General features: G+C 44.5%; 1 protein-coding gene across 2 annotated transcripts in view; it reads right to left on the bottom strand.

Moving 5' to 3' along the window:
• Positions 1-22859, bottom strand: part of FAF1 (Fas associated factor 1) — a 1413415-nt gene that overhangs the window by 1265623 nt on the left and 124933 nt on the right. For both annotated transcript variants that reach the window (XM_069232690.1, XM_069232691.1), the window contains exon 3: positions 4712-4758. In XM_069232690.1, the coding sequence (XP_069088791.1) occupies positions 4712-4758 (47 nt within the window). The remainder of the gene's footprint in view (positions 1-4711; positions 4759-22859) is intronic.

Genomic DNA, 22859 nt, shown 5'->3' with positions numbered 1-22859 from the left:
TTTCCCTCCATCCAAGATGAAGGAAAGTGAAATGGAGTGTCCACCTCCCAGGCAACGCTCTAGGGGTGGTGCATGCCAGGTTGGGCCAGTCCTCCTACCCTTTATGTAGTTTTCCGCCTTTGCTCCAGCCAAAAGTAGGGGTTTCCAAAGGAGGTGACCATCTGCGGTTAGCAGCAGGCCTGGGGGTTGAGTTTCAAAGGTGGTTAGCCTTTTGAAGCTTGCCGCCAGGGCAGTGCACACTCCTGAGGAAGCGGGTGTTGGCACCTCCAACCAGGAAGAGCTTTGTTCTACAAACCAGGAAGACAGATCTCTCCCCCAAGATTTGTAGATTGGTTGCCTGGAGGTAGGAGGCTGGATACAACCATGCCAGTGTAGTTCACTTTTGCAAGGAGGGAACCTCTAAGGTGACCCTGGGTACATTTAGGGATAAATCCAATACTGGTACCAGTTTGGATTTATCATTCTGAGATGTTTGATACCAAACAACCCAGAGGTCAGAGTGGCCATCATGTAGCTGGGGAACTCATGTATGACCAGTGTCTAGTACATGTACTTAAAATGGCTGCTCTGTTCACTATGTCCCAGGTTTGGCAAGGACACCGTGGGGGGATATTGCTCATGCAGCTATGGCCTCAAATAAATTATGGTGCACCCTGCCTTAGGGCTGGAAAGCCTGCCAAAGGGGTGTCTTATCCATAGTGTATGCAGTGTGCCATGTTTGCACCAGGACACACAGCCTGCAATGACAGTGCTGGGTGCATCTGAATGCATGGCCCTGGAGGGTGGCACAATCTGAGCTGCTGCCCTCAGGGGCCTACCCTTAGTACCCCATGCCCTAGGGACCCAAGTACCATTTATTAGGGACTTCTAGTGGCAGCTATGGGTGTTGCCAATAACCTTTGCAATTTTTAGGGAAAGAACACTGGTACTGGGACCTGGTTAGCAGGATCCCAGAGCACTCCAGTCCAAGTTGCATCCAGAAGCTAGGCAAAAAGTATGTAGGGGGTGGGGGAGTACTGGTACCAAGTGCCAGTTTACCACAAAATGCAAACAGGAAAGTGTCTAATTAACTACAAGAAATTCAGGAAATTGAATGAGAGATTAACGTGTTGAATTTACCAGAACCTACCATGGCTATGACATGACTATAGTTTGCTGTTTATTAACTAAAGCTTTTTAATATTAAAGTAACTTAGTCTTGTGCTGCTATTTGAGAAAAACTTGTACCCTACATAGTGTGTATAACTGGGATGTTTTTCACACTCTGTGGTATGAATAGAGATAATTTTTTACACACGTAGTGGGTGTGCATAACATGCTCTTTCGTGGAAGCGCGGCACTATTACTCAAAGGGACGAATGGACTTAGTCATAGAGAAATGAGCTATTATTTAATGTGCGTTATACGTTGCTATGAACTTATCTGGTATTTTGTAGCTTATTGTCTCAATATAAATTTATACAGAATGTATTAAGAATACAGAATCTGATATCATATAGGAAGTTCTTCTTTGACCTGGACATAAGAGAAGGAGATTTTTTGTAATACGTTTAAGGTTTTACATTACCTATATTATTTGGCATGTTCTTTTATTTGGTTATTGGTGTTAAGCCTGGCACGAATGAGAGAGCATGTGGTTCTGGATTAGATGGCTTGCAAGATCAAATGCATGTCACCTTGTATGTTCTCTATAGGTTTCTTTTTGGCCTTATTGTTGTGTAATGTTCTAAGGGGGATTGAATTTGTACATTCTTATCTTTGATGTATTATTGCGATATGTCATGAGAGACTTTGGTTTTATCTATGGCAACTATTGGTGTGTGAAGATAACAATTAATTGCTCTTAATCAGTAACTGATGCGTGGCTCTGAGGAACTCTGAGGCATTTGTGACACTACGACAAAATGTGTTGGCAGTTATGAGTGTTTGTGACCCTTGTGGTAATTAAAAAGCATCATCTATGTGCATGAACTTCTGTAAATTAATATGGACTCAAGGGAGTACTTGTGGATCCAGTAAAAGACAACGGAAGCAACACAACTTCTGTTTGGACATTTAATTTATGTTACTTATGTTGAGTGCTCAGGACAGTTTTTATACCCAATAAAGGGACTGGATGTTGCTGGGATGGGGCATCCACAGGATGGGGTGGCGGAGCCGTGCATAGCTCTACTTGTACTTTAAAGAACATGCTTTAGCTCACACACCAAGTACTTTTTTTTGGGGGGGGGGGGGGGTGAGAGACAGGCGTGTCTTTCCATTTCAAAGCTGGCATCAAGTATAAAAATAGGACCCTCAGACCCACTTTTCAGTTCACCTCTAGACCTGCTGACGGACTCTGAGGACAGTACTGCTACCTGAAGCTTGCCCTGTGCCCTCGGAGGAATGCTCTGCTGCTTTCCTGCTTGAACACACGATTTCCAGAGTGACTCCAAGGGCTAGTTGGCAGGCCTCCTGATCAGGGCCTTAGGGACAGAGAAGGCTCTAAGCATCTTGAACCTGCACCTCGACCCCACCTGAGTGAGTACTCGCCCTCCAAGTGGTGCCCCTCAAGCCGTGGACCCTCGGAAGTGGTGTTTAAGGTGTCCTGATAGCTCAAATCCAAAACTTGGGGCTCTGAAAATGTTCTGCCAAAAAGTACTCTGAGAATCGAGAGGAGACCGTGATCTACCTGCTTGTGCCCATCTGCCCAAGGTACATTGCTGGTCGGCCTGACTTTGTGGCAGCTCCCTTCATTCTCTTCTCCACAGCAGCAATTCCTGTTCAGCAGTGCCTCGCAGAAAGGGTGCCAATTCTCGTGGAGCTCTCATAGGCTACAACCTGCAACTTTGTCCCACTGGAAATCGGCAACAAAAAAAAGTCAGAATGATGAAATCTTCACTGCAACTTCGTCTAGCTGCACCCTGGAGACAACGCCTCCTCCTCAGACCCGCCAGCTGCCTTGCCCTACTGAACTTAATATTCTCAGACATTTTACTTTAAACAGTTTAAGTCCGTGCAGGCAGAGACCTGGCCTAATCATTTTCTTGTATCTGACCCGCACTCCAATGCCATAACTTTTGACTTTACCTCAGTATCGCGTAACTAGATATCTGCAGTTGCCCCTTTGATCTTTTAGATGTCATTTTTCACTTTAAACTTTAAAAATATCATAACTCCAGTTCTACTGATTAGATTGTTTTGTTTGTGTCTCAAATAATTTATTACAATGTACTCGACTTTTCTAAATTAGTGTGGAATTTCTCTTGTGTTTTCACATTATTAGTGTTTAAGTGCTGCATAAATACTTTAGACACTGCCTCTAAATTAAGCTTGACTGCTTCTGTGCCAAGCTACCAGTGGGACGTACATGTTAATTTAGTGACTTTTTGTGGTTCACCTTAACAAGGATTGTGGCTGTTGCTTGAGAAGAGTTTCACCACCTCAACCAACAACCGAATTTCTCACAAGAACCTTAAAGACTCATTCTCTCAGATTAATCTCACAACACTACGTTAAGGTCATTTCTAAAAGTTGCCAGACTGGATCCAGAAATTCTTGCAGCAGCTTCTGAGCGATTGACGGCTAACACCCTGAACAGATCTCCTCACTAATGACGAAATCCACCCTCTGTTGCAGAATCTCTGTATTCTTATTGTGCATGCATGTCAGCAGATCCAACGAGATCTCATACTGATGTTTGCCAGAGAACAGTCTTGTAGTGGATGACTGTTCCTCAACCAAGATGCAGACGTCATGTAGATCAGCTGCTGCAAACTTCCGGAGAGATTACGATTGACAACAGGTGCTACAGCATAAGCTCACCAAACTGAAGGAAGAAGTGCAGGGGTCAGAACAATGCAGCAAAGGCATATGAAAGATTCAAGAATCATTAGGGTCACAGCCCACTGTTATTAAACTGCGAAGTGTAAGAGAAGTACTTTCTGATCCATAAAAATGGGCAGAAAACAGTATGCTACAGAGGATGCCCAAACACACAGGAAACAGGCTGGGTCCAAACGCTAACACACCCATGCAAGTCCAGTACTGGGGCACAAAACTCTTCATTAGCTGTTCGGAAACAGTCTGTGGTACTGAAGAAAAGTGGCAGGCTATCTGCAATTTTGGAAATGGTAGTTACGAAGTTTAAGTAATGCACTGCCTGCTTAAAATAGTACCAAATAAAAATCTCAACAATGTTTAGCATTGACAACTTTTTTACCTTAGTAATGGGTAGAATAAGTTATCGGTAACAGGAGAGAAGTCATGGACTGACAGTTGTTTTAAGTAAAAGCAAAGTCATTCTGCATGGAAAGGGCTTATTCATAGTGACGTCTTGCATTGTTCAGAGGAACAATTGTTGTCTGTACACTTTTTTCAAGGAACAATTGCTGTCCGTACACTTTTTTCAATCAAATATTTGCATAATGGCAACGGCACTTATAGGCCAAGGTGGTTCTATAATGCCTACGTCTGTCAATGAAGGGTAAGCAGTACAGCCAGTTGTTTTATTCAAGCTATTTTATGCACAGGAACCATTTCACAAATCTTCTATTACTAATAGCAAAAATGTAGAGTAGTAGTGGTCAGTTTTTTCCTCTAAAGATGCAAGTATCATTTTCGTTCAAACAGTAAACTAAAAAAGAAAAATGTGTACCCAATGCTGCGTACTGCCATATGGTCACTGGTCTCGTGATCCAGCTTTAAAAAGTTAAAATAAAAATTTGCATACCTCTGAACGATCCCATTTTCTTGTGGGATTACACCATTAATTGCTGCCTGAAAACAAAGCAAAAGTAAACCAAATTAAATATTGTTAATGCAATCTGAACGATGTTATGCAGAACAGGATGAATTCTAACTTAACTTCACTTCTTCCAACATGAATGTTTTTGCATTTGTTATAGACCTAGAAATGATTGCAATAACGTGAAAATTATTTAATTTTCAAAAGCTTTTAAAACAAAAACAAAAAAACATAACCGGTAAAAGTAGAGGATATCATTAAGAATGAGGACTGATGATTAGTAATCACATCAACTGGACGTTTGGCCAGTGTGGGCTGTGCTTACACTGGTCTTTTGGTGGGCGGACTGCATTTTATGAAAGGTTTTTGGATTCAGTATGAAGACCAGAAATATTTCGTTAGATGAGTTATATGTAGGAGATTTATCCATTACTATCTTTAAGAAATCCAGTTCATCCATTTGCAATTGTAAGGCCTTATAAATTGAAATTAAATGTCACAATTTGTTCTTACTTTACTTTTTCCTTCAAACCCTATTATTTCCTCCTCCTTATTAATGTAGGAAGCAATAGTTTGTTTTCCTCTGACAGTTAGATGGATGCGCTACAACATATTTTCCGCTCATTTCACATTCATCCTAAAAACATGCGCATCTCTTTTCACAAACGGTTTGTGAACTGGACCTGTTAGAACGGAACTGGACTTGTTAGAACGGAACTGCATCCAATAGTCAATTGTTTAGTTTTCTCAGACAGCTCTCTTCCCCCCATATTAGGATTAGGTCCAAACTTGCTCTAATCACATACTTCAGCAAACATTGTTGAAGCAAAAAAATATAAATAAAAGGAAAATAATCGAAGAATCTGTGATATGGCTTTGTGAGTAAAATGTAAACAATATCTCAGTACAATTATAATTATCTATGTGACCACGCTTTCTTTAGACTCAAAACATGTATTAATGAACTTTCCTTTAGCTTAACTCACTGTAGATAGTATCAGCATTTAAGGCTATATCCAGATATTGAACAAAACCAAATCAGTCCCTCCTGAATAAAGTTGCTTATTAAAAAAAAACAGCACCCAGGGTAATCAATGTAGCAAATTCACAGTGCGCCATTTCATTTCAAACCAAATACCATATACATACATTATAATTTACAGCGTCTAACTTCACATGTCCCCAATGCAAAAGTTTACAAATGACTTTTTAACACAAATATTACTTCTTCAGCAACCAACAATTGGAAGTGCTGGAGAAAATGAAACACATGAGCAACAGATGGTCAATTTCATCACAGGCCTTTGAAAAGCAAATCTATAATTTCACTACCATGCCAATCACCCTTATTAGTCTAGCCCTTTTATGCGAGACTCTGCCTCATTTTCAGTAAACCACAGCAGATAGATTTGGAGGAGTAACAGGATAAACTAAACACTGGCTTCACAACAGATCTTTTTTCCTGTCACATATTTATGGTAGTTTTTGAAACTAAGGCCACAGACATTTCATTCAACATCTCTTTATTCAGTTTCCTCTAAGAACTATGCACTATTCACCAAAGGATTTATCGTATTGTTCAAACAGAATAATTCGAAGGAAGGGATCTGTCCGATAAGAGTTGCTGAAACAAATACCCTGCATGCAATGTCCAGAAATCGATTCCTCACTTGTCCTAATCAATTTACATCAACATTTCAGGAGACGGACATTGGAGTATATATCAAGAAAAGGGATACCCAATCTAAGTCTAATGCCCTCTATCATAGCACAATGTAGAAGGCGCAAAACTGATTTTCAGCACAAACTTTCCAAAGTTTTCAAACTGTATTGTTAAACAGGTTTGTCAGAAGACATCCACAAAGGGCGACTGTCCCACTTTGCCTACATACTCAAATAGCATAGTTTGTACACCAAGAGCATCATATTTCATATTTAAGTTACTGAAGGCTATCACCACTTCACGAACAGTCCATATTAAGCTACTGCTAAGCATAATACCAAGGTATTTATAAAGGTCCACTACTCTAACATTAAATGTTTAAGATGCAATGGTCAATTAATTGAACATTTACCAAGACCATCTTGATGATGTGTTTATCAACTGCCTTTAAATACACTATACGAAGGTCATCAGCGAATAACAGGATTTCCGTTGGCTTCTAATTTACATTAGGAGGAAAGTAGTAAACCGTAGGCAAAATAGATGGGAGACAAATAAAAACAAAGGAAAATAAAAGATTGTGCAAAAATGCTTTAAACAATTATGAATGATAATTTCATTTGCTAAGGGCCCTCTAAGATTCAGCTGGACACAGATCCAATTATTTGAATCTACCAATTTGCAGAAATATAATACATTAATTTGCATTCATCAAGAGAAATGTTTCCGCCACAGGATGGCATGATCAACCATATAAAAAGCTGCCCAGAATTACATGATGCAGGTATGCCAAGTATCCGCCTTGTTGAATTTCTACCCAAAGACCACAATGCAGAAGCAAGGTGAAATGTGCTTATCCACTGGTGGAGGGGAATTAAATTACTGTCTTCGCCCTAAGCTTGCAATGCCTGTAGCATTAGCTGAGAAAAATCCAGTGATGTACTCAATCCAAATGACCTGGCCTCACTTTAATTTCCCTTTTTACTTAGTGATTTTATCAAATGTTGGAGGAATGTTACCATAACATACAATTAAATTAAATATGGGGTGCACTTCCACTGCCATTCGCTGATAGGGTCTCTGAACCACTAGTAGGAATCCAATCCAGGACTGGATCATGGCTGGGCTTTACATATTCAAGTATTATAATTATATTTTCAGTTAAGGAATCTAAAATAGAACAGTTCACAAATTTTCAAGGGCCCAGTGAGGTTATTGCCCCATAAAGCCGGTATAGATGTTCCATCCATGCCTTTTCAGCGAAACTAATGTCAGGTGCCTGGGGTGGGTGACAGTACCCAGAGCAACAGCCAACCTAAATCCTTAAGAGTCATTCAACTGAATCCTCTTTCATTTGCTTCCAACCACGATATAAGCCATTTTTTAAGTCAAATTAAATTGTTATGCACCAGACTTCTTGTAAATTAGTAAATGCTCAAAGTGTAGTTTTGTTGGTGGCAGCAAAATCATTTTCGGACCTTCCACTTTACACAACTTCGCTTTTCATCAAATTATCAGACATTTTAACAGGAGGAATGTAAAACATACGAGATTTTTCTAATTCACCAAAAGTATTTAAAATACTCCCAATACTTTCCAAGGTTATGATAATCAAGCTTAATCTCTCAAAGACTAACCTAACACATTTTATTTACCCAATTTTCAATTGGGAATATTAACTGAATTCTTCATTAGATACTGATTAACGTTGCTAGGCCTATTCATAAGTGTTAATGAAAATCACAAATTGTCCATGGTAATATGTTGAAATCAGAACAATTGGAGAATCCTTCACAGTCAATAGAAAAGTAGTATATTGGACAGAGGAATTTATGTTGACAAAGCATTCATCTCACTAGACAGTGCATTCCAGTAACTACCTAAAATTATTACACCATAGGGAAAACAGGCTCTTATCTCAAGCACATCCTCTTCAAAAAGCTTTAAAAAAAAAAAAGAAGAGAGTCATCATTCATGCACACACTAGATAAGCATGAGGTTGGGCCAAAAATCAAAAGCCAAGATATCAGATACAGTTGTGGACTTGGGGCAGGGAAACAGGACTGTCCATCATACAGGGAAAATTCCCATTCCAACAGTGCCTATGTAATGTTTCAGATGCGACATATTCCAATATACTAGGGATCTGATCTTCCTCTAGCTAATTACTGGCATCAAATAAGGCAGCACTTTGGTTTCTAGCTAGTAGATCATAAGATAGGACAGGAGTAGTCCTTCCCTTCACAAGGTCGCCTATGTTTTCCAAAATCAATCAGTCTGCCAATGTGGAGTCGAATAAAACCTTGGTGGCATCCGCCTCTGAGTTTACAAACACGGTGGACTCTACATCATTACTGTTGGAGAAGACATTTTATGAAAAGTCTTTAATAAATGGTCTCAATTAATAACCCCGGCACCTCCATTCAAATTTTTACTCACACTTAACACTCCACTCCACATTTAATCTTCTTAACATTAGCAGCTACTTTCAGGCAGTCAGTCGAACTTACCAAGTTCCTCTAGTACAGTTAGCCCAGAGGATAAGTTTCTGACCAAAGCTTGGGTCAATGCTCCTACCAAAGGGTTTATCTCAGTATGCAAAGACATAACTGTCAATTTAAAACTATTTTTGTGACCCTAGCTTCTTTTGTTCTTGTCTCTATTGCCCCTGCTTACTTTGCATTGTGTTGTAAAAGGCATTGATGTTTTTCCTTTTAACTACTTTTTCAAGGCACAGTTTGCTCGTGATTAGACAATTAACTTCCTTTTCAATTTGAAAATATGTTACTTTAGTCCTTTGCTCCTTTTTCAAGAGCAAAATCTCTGACTTAGGCACTTCACTTCTATTATGTTTACATTTAATCCCTTTGCACAATATGTTTCTAAATCCTTAATGCAAGATAGGAATACAAGAGACATATTCAGTATGACCAGTACCCACTGTACAGAAATCATCACTCAAACAAGAGAGTACTGCAGAAATAGCCAGGGGAGAATCATTTTGATTTTTTTGCAACAATTTAATTTCCAGCAGTGTGGATTTTTCCTTTGAAGATTGAATAACTGCTTTTAAAATACACCGAAGCAATATCAGCATTAGGATCTCAGCTTCCATAATCAATAGAGGCGTGCTGTTGTCTCAGCTCCAAAAGAATCATTCATATAATCCGTGGGTAGAGATCCTTATAGAATACATTCATTAAAGGTTCCAGACCAGGTGTTAATTCTGCAAAATATTAGTCTTTTCTAAAGTTGTTTTTCAGAAAATATGCCTGGCTTTCTTTAGCTAGAATGCTGTCCTTTTTTGCGTAATTATCATTGATAATGTTACAGAGTTACTCATAACAATAACCGCTATTTCAGTAAGATTACAGACATACTGAACTCACCTTTCACTCACCCTATTCCCGGTAATGGGAGACAGAGAAGGACATCTGCCAAAAAGCAGTGGATGTCCCATTCATCCTATTTAGAGTGGATATATATAACCTCTATTTAGAGCACAGACTCCATAGGGACCCCATGAATTCTAAATAAAGCGGACTGGATAGCTCACACTTTCTTGCAGATACCGTGTATTGGCCAAACTTGAAATAAAGCCCTTCAGTTGGTTCTATGTACTAGCATGAAAGGTACTTTAACCCAGATGACCACTACAACTGTAAAGTGTTGGTCAAATTACCTCAATGACCCTAAACTCACATGCAGCATATAGCCATACAGTTTTACCAGGTACCATTTTACATAACTGAAAACATGGTCCCTGAAGTGGCTGGATGATGGTATACAGGTGTGCTTAGAAACGGAGATAAACCTCTGAAGATGCACTTGCCTGCATGGCTCCTCAAGGGACTGAGAAGGTATGATTGTATCACTCCACACTTCTTCAACTCCACTTGCTCCACCTCTCCTTACATTACATCACATTCAAGACCCACCGCCGCACCTTCAATGCAGTGAATTCAACTTAGCAGAAATACCGTGAGATTAGAGGCATTTCACCTCCTTTTATGGAACGATGAAGCAAGTACACCCACTAGAGACCCCTTATAATGAATAACAGCTCCTCCTGCATGTCCTATTTGCCCTCCCACCACACCAAAAGCCACCCCTGCTTCTTCTGCTGCACTCTGTTGCTTTATAGCTACAATTAAACATCCTTTACAACGCAGGACCACGCAGTACTTATATCACTCAGTTTTTACCCAACAAGCAATTTTTGGGTCTTATCACGCACGGTAAGTCTGGTTAAGGTAAGTATATATGTGTGTGGTGTGCGATATACATATACACACACACATAACAGTTTTGGGGTGGGTAGGGGCATTGGGGCGTAAAGGTAGTTTAGGGGTGGGTAGAGACAGGGTGGTAAGGGTATTTTTAGGGTTTGGGATGGTTAGGGGTATTAGGTAGTATGTGTATTCTGGGGATTTAGGGTCAGGCAGAGGTTCAGGATGGTAAAGGTATTTTAGGGTTTGGGGTCAGTAGGGCATAGAATGGTAAGGGTAATTAATAAAAGGAGGGTTATGGGGTTCCCAACAATAAAAATAAAATGTATTTTTTAAAAAAAAATTGTGGGTCTACCACCACTGGCCCAAAGAATATAAAAAATAATATATATACATATGGGAGTAGGGTGTCTCCCACCCCCAAACAGATAAATAATATAGGTACATACATATATACATTTCACTGAAAAAAAAAAAACAAAGGTTAGAGGGACGTTATAGTTCGGTTCTGAATTTACATGCCCAAAACCATAGCAATTCAGCTGTTAGAGTTATTACAAGTAACTATAACTCGCGCCCCCGCCATCCACAGTTTACTTAATAATTTTACTGCAAATGTTCCGGAGATATTATCAATGATGTCACAGAAGATGTCATGAGCAATGTAATATCCGGGGTAATTGGCAGTGCGTGAGATAAAGGTATGCGTGGTAAAGACAGATGTGTGGTAAATGCATGTGTTGTAAAAAACGCATCGTAAAGGCATAAGTGGTAAAAGCCTGCATTGTAACATCGTACAATAAATGAATGCATACATATGTTGACTAACAGAATATATGTTCCTTCTTACATCTTTGTTCAAATTCCCAGATATGCGTCTTACAAACGTAGTGAACACTATGGCAAATTCTCTGCAACCAAGAGCGTGAAAAAATTACTATTCTGTGATCCAAAAACGTATGTAAACATAAACATGCTATATTTTTGTCGGTAAGTTGATTTCTTGGAGTTAAATAGATTAAGACCTCTTTTATATACTACTAGAACGTTATCCTTTTCAGCACTTGATTCTAGCATTTCAGATTCATTGAGATTAATTTTACAGAATCAACCATCATGTTTTACGCAAAGAATAACTGCTTTCTGCCAATCATTCATAATAATATATAGTAACATTATTTCTATTCTCATTCACAATTATATATTTCAACCCAGAAGACAATAGGATTAAACATGAAGCCAACAATATGAAGGGAACCAAAGAAACATACAAAAAAAGCCTAAAACTACTCAATTTACCGATTAAGCATATTTTAACTCTAACAATCGCTCCTGAACTATATCTGAACTCTTACTCCATTTAGATGAAAAATACAAGGGATAATAAGCCCATAAGAGAGCAATACAAAAGAGTATAGGAGGAGATGCGGAGGGGAGTGAAAAAGCAAACTTTATGGTTAGTGACATGGTATGCGTCCTACGGATGGTAGAAGTTATGGACACAGGACAGAGAATAAACTCTTGGTGTATCAAGCAGGAGCTAGTACTTTGCCATGGAAAAGAAGTCTGACCAGTCTGAAACAAATATTTTCTTTAGTGGTCGACTTTACTGGACTGCATTGCTGGGTCAATTGAAGGGCTGTGAGCCAATCTGAAAGAAAATACTTCCTTTGAGATAAGAGTGAGTATATTCTTTCTAAAAGCTTCCCTCCTAGCCCTCTTGCTCGTCCTTGCTGCCTGCAGTCCAATTGGGTTGCTCTGACTGCTTAAGACCGCTGCAAACATACCTTTGTGGTCCTGGAGGAAATCGTCACTCCTGAGATGAAAACACAGTTAGCGTTCAAGCTGGAACCAACATACATGTTATACTGATGCCACAGTAAAGGATAAATTACATGACAATCTCCAGAGGAGGACAATAAAAAAACGGGGGGGTAGACGAGGGACAAAAGCACATAGGCCATTTTCGGAGTGTGATAGAAGTCATGCATGAGGTTAAAATTAAACATAAAAGTGTCTGGGGCCATGGTAGAGAAAAAAATACAAATACATTTACCAAGAAGCAAAAAACAAAGCATCGAGTGTGAAAATGGGCGTATAAGGACTAAGAAAAACGTTTGGGTAGCAACATTTGCCACTCTGTGGATGCACTAAATGACAGCCAGTAGGAAAGCGAAATAGTAAACTGAGAGCCGAGCTTGAGCATTTATCCCGAGGGTAAGCCCTTCAGGGCTATGAACCATGTAAGTGTTAAACGGTGTTGGGACGCCGAACATCTTTTGAAGGAGACAGTTGGTGAAAGAGGTTTAAGAATTCACTCAAATGCTGTATAGACACATCTGCGTATGACCGAAGGCCTGGTGGAGACGGGAGAACCTCAGTAGCACGGAGGAAGGAAAGGAGGATGAAATAATAACAGCAAGGTTGCCAAGGAGGTCTCTGGGATCCATCAAGAGCCACAATACCAAAGGGAAAAACTCCTTTGGTATAAGTCATTGAGGATTAAGCGAGGCTGGCTGAATGAGAATGGAAGGAATCAAAGGACGGTATTAATGTGTTAACGTTAGTCAAACTTAACTTTCGTTCTTTTCTCAGCATGATGGCACGTAAACATGGCAGAAGAGGTCAGTGACTAGTTAGTTCCAGATTCACGGATCACAGTAAAAAATACAGTAATCGAGTCAAACATGTTCTGTAACTTTGAATTTCCATGAGTTTAGTTGGTTGGCCTGGCTTATAGTGGGTACCCTGTGGTACTTACACCCTGTGCCAGGTCCAGTTATCCCTTATTAGCAGAATAGAGGTGTTTCTAGCAGCTTAGGCTGATAGAAGGTAGCTATGGCAAGGCAGCTTAGGCTGAACTAGGACACATGCAAAGCTCCTACTATACCACTTATATCATATGCACAATATCATAAGAAAACCCAATACACAGAGTTACTAAATATAAAGGTACTTTATTTTTATAACAATATGCCACAAGTATCTCAGTGAGTACCCTCAGTAAGAAGGTAAGTAATATACACAAGTTACATGTACACAAACCCAAAACAGGTAAGTCAGAGTCAGAAAAGTAATGCAAACAGTGTAGAATTACAATAGGTTGTAATAGGCAGACATAGGTCTAGGGGCAACACAAACCATATGCTCCAAAAGTGGAATGCGAATCACGAATTGACCCCAGGCCTATGGGAGATTGTAGAGGGTCGCTGGGACTGTAAGAAAACAGTGAGGGTTAGAAAAATACCCCACCCCAAGACCCAGAAAAGTAGGAGTAAAGTACACCTACTATCCCAAAAGAGCACAATAGTCGTGAAAGGGGGATTCTGCAAGAACAGCAAACACCAGCAAGGCACTGAAGGTGGATTCCTGGACCTGAGGACCTGCAAGGGCAAGGGGACCAAGTCCAAGAGTCGCGATAGTGTCCGGGGGGGGCAGGAGCCCAGAAAACCCCGGATGAAGGAGCAAGGAAGCTGCCTCCGGGTGGAAGAAGCTTGGAGTTCTGCATCAACGAAGAGGACTAGGAACTTCTCCTTTGGATGGAAGATGTCCCACGTCGCGATGAAGGTTGCAAAATGTTCCCACGCAGAAATACCGCAAACAAGCCTTGCTAGCTGCAAGGGTCGCGGTAGAGGTTTTTGGGTGCTGCTAGGGACCAGGAAGGACCAGGATGTAGCCCCTTGAGGAGGAGACAGAGGGGGCGCTCAGCATCTCAGAGAGCCCTTACAGAAGCAGACAGCACCTGCAGAAGTACCTGAACAGGCACTTGGAAGATTTGTGAACCGGAGTCCACGCAGAGTTACAAAGGAGGGTCCCACGACGTCAGAGGCCAACTCAGAGGGTTGAGCACTGCAGGACGGAGTGCTGGGGACCCAGGCTAGGCTGTGCACAAAGGAAATCCTGGAAGAGTGCACAGGAGCCGGAGCAGCTGCAAATCACGCAGTACACAGGTTTGCAGTCTAGCGTGGGAAGGCAAGGACTTACCTCCACCAAACTTAGAATGGAGGATCACTGGACTGGGGGAGTCACTTGGATAGGGTTCCTGTGTTCCAGGGACCACGCTCGTTAGGATGAGGGGGGACCCAGAGGACCGGCGATGTAGTCTTTTGGTGCCTGCGTTAGCATGGGGAAGATTCCGTCGACCCACGGGAGATGGCTTCCAGTGCAGGGTGAAGGCAGGTGACCCCCAAGAGCATGCACCACCAGGAAACAGTCGAGAAAGCCGGCAGGATGAGGCGCTACAATATTGCTGGTAGTCGTCTTGCTACTTTGTTGCAGTTTTGCAGGCGTCCTGGAGCAGTCAGCGGTCGATCCTTGGTAGAAGTCGAAGAGGGAGATGCAGAGGAACTCTGGTGAGCTCTTGCATTCGTTATCTCAAGAATTCCCCAGAGGAGAGACCCTAAATAGCCAGAAAAGGAGGTTTGGCTACCAAGAAAGGATGATTGGCTACCAAGAAAGGAGGATTGGCTACCAAGAGAGGTAAGAGCCTATCAGAGGGGGTCTCTGACGTCACCTGCTGGCACTGGCCACTCAGATCAGTCCAGTGTGCCCCCAACACCTCTGTTTCCAAGATGGCAGAGGTCTGGAACACACTGGAGGAGCTCTGGGCACCTCCCCTGGGAGGTACTGGTCAGGGGAGTGGTCACTCCCCTTTCCTTTGTCCAGTTTCGTGCCAGAGCAGGGCTGGGGGATCCCTGAACCGGTGTAGACTGGCTTATGCAGAGATGGGCACCACCTGTGCCCATCAAAGCATTTTCAGAGGCTGGGGGAGGCTACTCTTCCCCAGCCCTTCACACCTATTTCCAAAGGGAGAGGGTGTTACACCCTCTCTCAGAGGAAGTCCTTTGTTCTGCCTTCCTGGGCCAGGGCTGCCTGGACCCCAGGAGGGCAGAAACCTGTGAGGGGTTGGCAGCAGCAGCAGCAGTGGAAACCCCGGAAAGGTAGTTTGGCAGTACCCGGGTTCTGTGCTAGAGACCATTCTGGTATTGGGGTGACAATTCCATGATCTTAGACATGTTACATGGCCATGTTCGGAGTTATCATTGTGACGCTATACATAGGTAGTGACCTATGTATAGTGCACGTGTGTAACGGTGTCCACCGCACTCACAAAGTCCAGGGAATTTGCCCTGAACGATGTGGGGGCACCTTGGCTAGTGCCAGGGTGCCCACACACTAAGTAACTTGGCACCCAACCTTCACCAGGTGAAGATTAGAAATATAGGTGACTTACAAGTTACTTAAGTGCAGTGGTAAATGGCTGTGAACTTACGTGGACGTTATTTCACTCAGGCTGCAGTGGCAGGCCTGTGTAAGAATTGTCAGAGCTCCCTATGGGTGGCAAAAGAAATGCTGCAGCCCATAGGGATCTCCTGAAACCCCAATACCCTTGGTACCTACGTACCATATACAAGGGAATTATATGGGTGTACCAGTGTGCCAATGGGAATTGGTAAATTTAGTCACTAGCCTGCAGTGACAAATTAAGAAAGCAGAGAGAGCATAAACACTGAGGTTCTGGTTAGCAGAGCCTCAGTGAGACAGTTAGGCACCACACAGGGAACACATACAGGGCACATACTATGAGCACTGGGGTCCTGCCTAGCAGGATCCCAGTGACACAAGGACTAAAACAACATACATACAGTGAAAAATGGGGGTAACATGCCAGGCAAGATGGTACTTTCCTACAATGAGCTTCCCAACTGAGAAGTGCACAAGGTGCTCTTCAGACTATGTCAACTAGACTTAAATTTACATTTTAATTACTTAGCTGTTTTAAAGCTTTAAAAACCATCTTCCAGTGGCCTTTGAGCGCTATTGGAGAGGCAGGTCGCATTATGTTTTACCGAATGAGGGGCCCTGCAAATCCACTGCCTGTATGGGCATGTGTTAAGGCGTGACAACTTCCCTAATCCCTAAACAGTGGCTGTGCTCATATGCGCCAAATTTATGACAGCTTTCCATTCCGTGAACCTCACATTAACCCATGCTCGCATCACATAGGAGAGGGGGCTTATTCCAGACGTCCCTGCAAACAACGCCTCTTATGAATACAGTCCCAGATAACGAACTATCAGAGAGAGGGGCTGGGGGCACTCGGGCACATGTAGAGTGGAAACAGTGCTGCGTGGAAGCCACACTTGGCATTAGTGAGGAAATGAGAACAGACATCTGTATCATTAATACTGCACCAAGATTTTCAGGTCAGGGTAGCCACAGACACGGTGGAAAAGCGAGGTTTGGGGTGGAGGGCTGCGGTAGGTGGATCAGGAGATTGTGGAATGTGGAAAGGTGGGAGGTGAGGAAAAGGTGGGGCCAGGATAGTTACTGGAGGGTGTGGGTGTAAGGACGGATTGGGGTCATAACATTGTGGAAGAAGTTTAGAAAGTAGGGGAGTCTGGACAGTAAAGTGGGGGGAAGGGGCAGTTAGGGGAGAGTAGTGGGAATGAAAGTGTCGCATTAGGGGCTTCTGGTGACTAGAGGGTGTAAGAAGTGGAGACAATGAGACTCCTGAGTGTCTGTAGGAGCACGAAGAAGAAGAGAAAATATGGAGTGAGGAAAGACAGGTGAGGGTTGGGGGGAAGCGGTGTGGGTGGGGTGCTGGGAATGAGCTCTAACAGAGTGAAGGAGAAAAGGGCGGTGACTGGCATAGAAAGACTTGTATCGCGAAGGGTATTACAGTGTGAGATAAAAGAGATAGCAAGCTAAGGGGTGAAAAGTGAAGTAGAGGATGGGAAAGAATAAACGAGAGATGCAGCAAGAGACACAGAATGAGGGGTGAGAGATAAATTGATAGACTTGAGAGTTAAGCAGGGAGCAAAAGAGATTGTGGGGGAATGGGGAAGAGAGAGCGAGAGAGAAAAACAGAGGCGGTTCCTCTGCTATGGCAGAGGAACGTCATCGTTCCCGCCAGCAGCTGCAAAACTTTAAAAATAAAATGATAATAAACAGTGTTTATTATTGTTTTATATTTAAAGGGGTGGGGCCATGGGGGGATGACAACCACAGATGGGAGTGGTGTGCACTCCCCTCAGTGCACAATGTGTGTTTGGCCGTCCGCTTCAGGCCCGCCAAACACACTCCAACCCGGCACCGTGTTGTCAGGTTAGAGAGAGCAGCACAGGCTCCCAGTCTGCAGTCTGCCTGGGAGCACCACGTCAGGGCGCTCTGGCCAATCCTAACGCTACTTTCATGCAGCGTTAGCATTGGCCGCAAGGCAGGCTGGCAGCCTGTGCCTGCCTGCAGTGCAGCAGAGAGGAGAACAGCGGCGGTGCTGAGGTAAGTTTTTTAAAAACATTTTCTTGCTTTTGTTTTGTCTCTCCCCCCCCACCTGCCCCATGCCCCCCCAACCTGCCACTTTGCAACATCGCCAGCCTCAACGGGAGGGACAGAGAAAAAAGTTAAAGTCAGAGTTACTGATTCTTTAAATGGGGAACGATTTTAGAGTGTTAGTATAGGCTTAACATCCTGAGATTTAGGACAAATCAATTAATCTCTCCGTGCCTTAAAAAAATTAATGTGGCCTTGTGTAATGCAATTGGGTGCTAGTGTAAAGCGCACCAATACCTTTGAGTCATGTCTGAGCTAAATAGTAATAAAACACAATAAAGGAAGAGTGGGAGAGAAAGAAAGAGAGAGAGGAATACAGATAGAGGCAGCAATGAGAGACCAGGAGAGACAGAATGAGAAAAAACAGAGACAGACAAGCTGAGTGGTATAGGATTAGAACAAAAGCCTCCCTTCAAAAAAGTCTGGAGAGGAAAGGGTGTCTCCCTTTCACAGCCATGAAGCAAGATACATGGCCAGAACCTTCACTGATAACAGCAATCAAACCCCAGACAAAGCTAAACATCCAACAGGGCTCTAAAAAACATCCTCCGACGTGCAGTAACAGCATCTCTAAAGCCTCAAGAGTTTAAAAAGATGGAAAACACGATGACCAGTTGGGTGCAAATTCAACTAACTTGGGAATATAAATCAACCTAAAGTTGCAAGAAAAACACAGCAGTTAATTGATTGACCAAATCCTCCTGCAGGAACACGGACAACAAGCAGCAAGGGGGATCTAATCATCCAGGAAGGTCGGCTACATCGCAGGCCGACTGATGAACCTACACAGACACATTCCTTGTGAAACTGACTAAAGTCCAGCATATCCACACAGACAAACCACCACCAAACGGAGACTTTAAAACAAGCCATTAATAAGGCAAAATCAAACTAATCTTCATGCCGAATACAACAGTAACCATGTAGATTGCGCAAAGCAGAAGTGAAACTATGTTATAGGAGCTTTCTGAGGCTGGAAAGGGTGACCCGCCTAGAAGACATGCAGCCAGGGCTTGAAACTGCTATGGCCGCGCAATGCAAATGGGAGAGACAAAAGCAAAAGTAGTGCGCCACACTAAAGTATATGGGTGATCATGCAATAAGGTCAGTCTGAAAGGCAGTAACTAACCAGCCTCAAGGTGGGACAAACGTAATACAATTACCAACATCATCAAGGGATTTTTGAAAGACAAGAACGAATGAAGGTGATGGGCGTGGTTAAAGCCCACAGATAGATAACAACACGTCTGAAAGCAGTGCTTGAGCACTGCTATGCGCAACCTAAAAAGACCCAAAATTACTGAAATCCATCAAAGTACTGTAAATCTTCCTGAACAGATGCATAGAACTATGTAGTGTATTTGGAATAATTGTAGTCTTTCAGAATGAGGTGCATTTGAAAATATGTGCTACATATTGTTTAAGAGTTGTAGTTTGCGGGGACGTGGCTTTGGGCATCAAGACGGCGGCTGCACTCTAAGAATGCTCGGGACCCCTCCATCATCCGCCGCTAGAAAGCCCTGGTGTCCCATGCCCAGAATCCATCTGCCACGATCGGCTGCACTCCCCCCTTGCTCCCTCCAACCCCCCCCCCCCACCTCTCACCGACAGCCTCGAGGGGGGATTGAGGCAGCAGGAGGGTCCAAAGACTGAGCAGTGGAACCTGGTTGGAGATCAGGCCTACCAGGAACAGCCATGCCAAGGCGTGAAGCATGGCACCCCACGCAAAGATCCGGCTGTCCGCGGGATGGCTGGAAAGGACCAGCCACCCACGGCAAGCTATTCCAGAAAGAGGGGAAGCCGGAGGAACGGATCAACCGAACGCGAGGCCACTACATGGAGAGATCTGGTGACGCGGGGACCAGGGCCTGAAAACTCCTACCAGGACTGAAGGAGGTGAGAGGCAGTCACCGTGGATGCCGGTGACTTGCGCCTAGCGCCCTGACCGGCGCGGCTGTTCCCCGTTCGGTGTTCGAGGACTTATGATGGCTGGATTCCCAGCACCAAGACGATGAGGCCCAACTTGAGGCCTGGACCTGATAGGAGTGGCAGGGCAGAGAAGTGAGAAGCGGCGGCTGACAAGCAAATGCCCAGCTGCTTGTGGGGTGGCTGGGTGGGCCAGTGAGTGACCCTGTGGAGAGAAGGGGCCGGAGGAGCGGCTCGGCAGGCTACGGAGGCCGCGACACATGGGCAACTGATGAAGCGAGGTTCAGGTCGAGTGCTCCCCCACTGGGCCTGAAAAGGCAGAAGAGCTGGACTGGGTGGCTCACCCGCGGCTGGGGCCTGAAGGGGGCCACGGGGCATGGCGGAGCCAGAGTGTGTGGGCGAGTGCTCGGGGTGAGTGAGAAAGCCGTACTGGCAAGATTTAAAGACCAGGCTGCGCCAGTGAGAGAATGCAGCACCGTGAGGAGTGGTGGCCTGAAGTAAAGCCATGCGTCACCCCAGCCTCCCCACCCCCCATTGTCATGGCCTGGATAGTACTGAGAGGCGATTGCCATCAATGGGGGAGCACCAGCAAGTGCCCAGCCGACCTGTCAGTGAGTTGTGATATCCGGCCAAGGCTGGACCACGTGCGTGAGTGCAGTGGTGGGCCCAATGCGACCTCAGTGAATTTGCTAACAAGGGAGGGGGATGTCGGGAGGGTAAGCCGGCCCGGAGTGGTCCCGGTGTTACCCCTCCCCAATCCCTCTTCATGTCCACTGGCTGCTGCGCGACCCTCTAGGCTGAAGCCGTGATCCCCCGGGTGTGGCCTATGGAGCACTCCTCTAATGAGAGCAAACTAGACAATGACAAGAGCAGCGGAAGCACCAGAGATTGGCCCATATCCTCTAGGGAATTGATGGTGAACCCCACACTGACGGTGCAGTGGCGGAGGGACGACGTGCTGGAACCTGCAACACCTGAATCCCTCTGGCCTCGTCAAAGGGAAAGACAGGCTCAGCAGACAGCCACCCGCATCCCAACAACGCATCAATCAGTTCACTACCCAGCCGAATCCTCAGGGGGCTGGTGCCTCAGCACCCGGGACCCTGCAATAGAGGGGCTGGACACCATCCTGCAGGCTATTCAATCCTCAGAACAAGCCGTTGAGACTAAGGATAGCGAGGTGCGCAAAGGCATGGGCCTGCTGCAACAGCACCTGCGGACAGCAGTGGGCCGCATTAAAGAGGTAGAAGACCATGTCTCAACAGTAGAGGACGAGATCACTGACCTTCAATCCAAAGTTGCCCAGCAGCTGACTCGTACAGGCAAACTCCACCACAGAGGTGAAGATGCAGAAAGTCGCTCCAGGTGCAATAACCTGCGCTTCATAGGACTCCCAGAAGGAACAGAGAATGCACAGACTGCACAGTTTGTAGAACAATGGCTTCGAACCTGGTTGCTGGAGCAAAAGTTGTACCTCTGGTTCGCAGTTGAACGGCCCCACAGAGCACTTGCGCCCGGCCGGGAGGGCAAAGGAGGCCAATAATTGCCAGGTTCCTTAATTTTAAAGATCGAGAGGTCATCCTCAAAGAAGTGAGAGCGCAGCTTGCTCTCTGATGGGAAAACCACAAAATAAAAAAAATTCGGGACTACATCCGTGAGGTGCAGAATAAACACTGCTTGTAAGAAACAGTTGAGCAAAAACTTAGGGCGATCCGACTGTTCTGTATGCTGCTGTTCCCTACATGCCTCAAGGTCCTACTGGATGGGGAATCCTTCTTCTTTGACTCGCCAGAGACTGCCTGGGACTGGCTCACTGAGGAGTATCATGTTGCCTGAAGGTGATTTCCCCCCCTTGTGCACCCCCTCCGCCGCCCACCCAGGGGGTTCCATGAGATCCAGGTGAGACGACTCACTGGGACTGAGACGCAAGTGAGGACGCACCCGGTCCCGTCACAGAAAGCAGAGTGATGTGTCCCATTCATCCGGGATGGACTCCACTGGCTCCTCAATTCTGCAGGGACCAGTTGCACCCGAACGTACGGAGGAGGAGCAGCCCTTGCTAGATCAAGCAAATGATCGCCTTAGCCATACTCACTCTCTATTATAAGGTGAAGAACTACCATTGATCCCCTGCAGATGTAGAAGAGATAGAGGGGAGATCTCCTGGCCGACAAGGGAGATGAACAGGGGCCTTAATACAGAAATGACTATATGGAGGTGTCCACCACTCCACACCTGTTACAGACACCTTGGTTTTGGGTTATCAGCTGTGTTCTCGGGCAGCAGATGTTTCAGGGATGGAAGAATGGGTTGGGGGGCGGGTGGGAGGTGTTTGAGGAAGTATTTGCAGTAAGTTTTAAGGGCAAGTTACAGTTGTGTTTCATATGTATTAACACTTTTCTTTCAGGTGGTCATGTCATACCTCTAGATCTACTTTATACACATGACCCTCCTAGAGGGGCTTCTTACCCACAGACCTCTTTCCTTGGGAATCTTGAGGCACATGAAGTCCTAAATGCATTCTAACACTGTTCTCCCGCACACTCTGGGGCTCTTTAAAGCGGTCCTTTCTTGGAATGCCAATGGACTCCTGGATAAGATTAAGCGCTCAGTTAGATATTGTTGCTCCAAGAAACACATCTGCTGGGCACTCGATGCCCTATGCTTCTACAAGGCGGATACAACAGGGTATACCATGCAGGCTTTTCCAGAGGCTCTATGGGAGTGGCAATACTACTGCATCGCTCGCTGCCCATGGTGACCACTGCAACTAAGCTAGACCTGCAATGTCGATAGGTCACCGTGTCTGGAACACTGAACGGCCAACCAATTAATCTTCAGAGTGTGTATGTCCCCACTGGCGCAATAGAACAGTTCCTAGAGACCCTCCAGGAGGTTGTAGCACAACTCACCCCATGCTCGACACTCCTGGGGGCTGACTTTAATGCGGTCATGAACCTGGAGGCTGATGCCACCCCACCGG

Source organism: Pleurodeles waltl, chromosome 4_2 (genome assembly GCF_031143425.1).
Source record: "Pleurodeles waltl isolate 20211129_DDA chromosome 4_2, aPleWal1.hap1.20221129, whole genome shotgun sequence".
Taxonomy (NCBI): Eukaryota; Metazoa; Chordata; class Amphibia; order Caudata; family Salamandridae; genus Pleurodeles; species Pleurodeles waltl.
The sequence above is the reverse complement of the archived record's forward strand: the minus strand, read 5'-3'. Positions and strand labels throughout refer to the sequence as shown.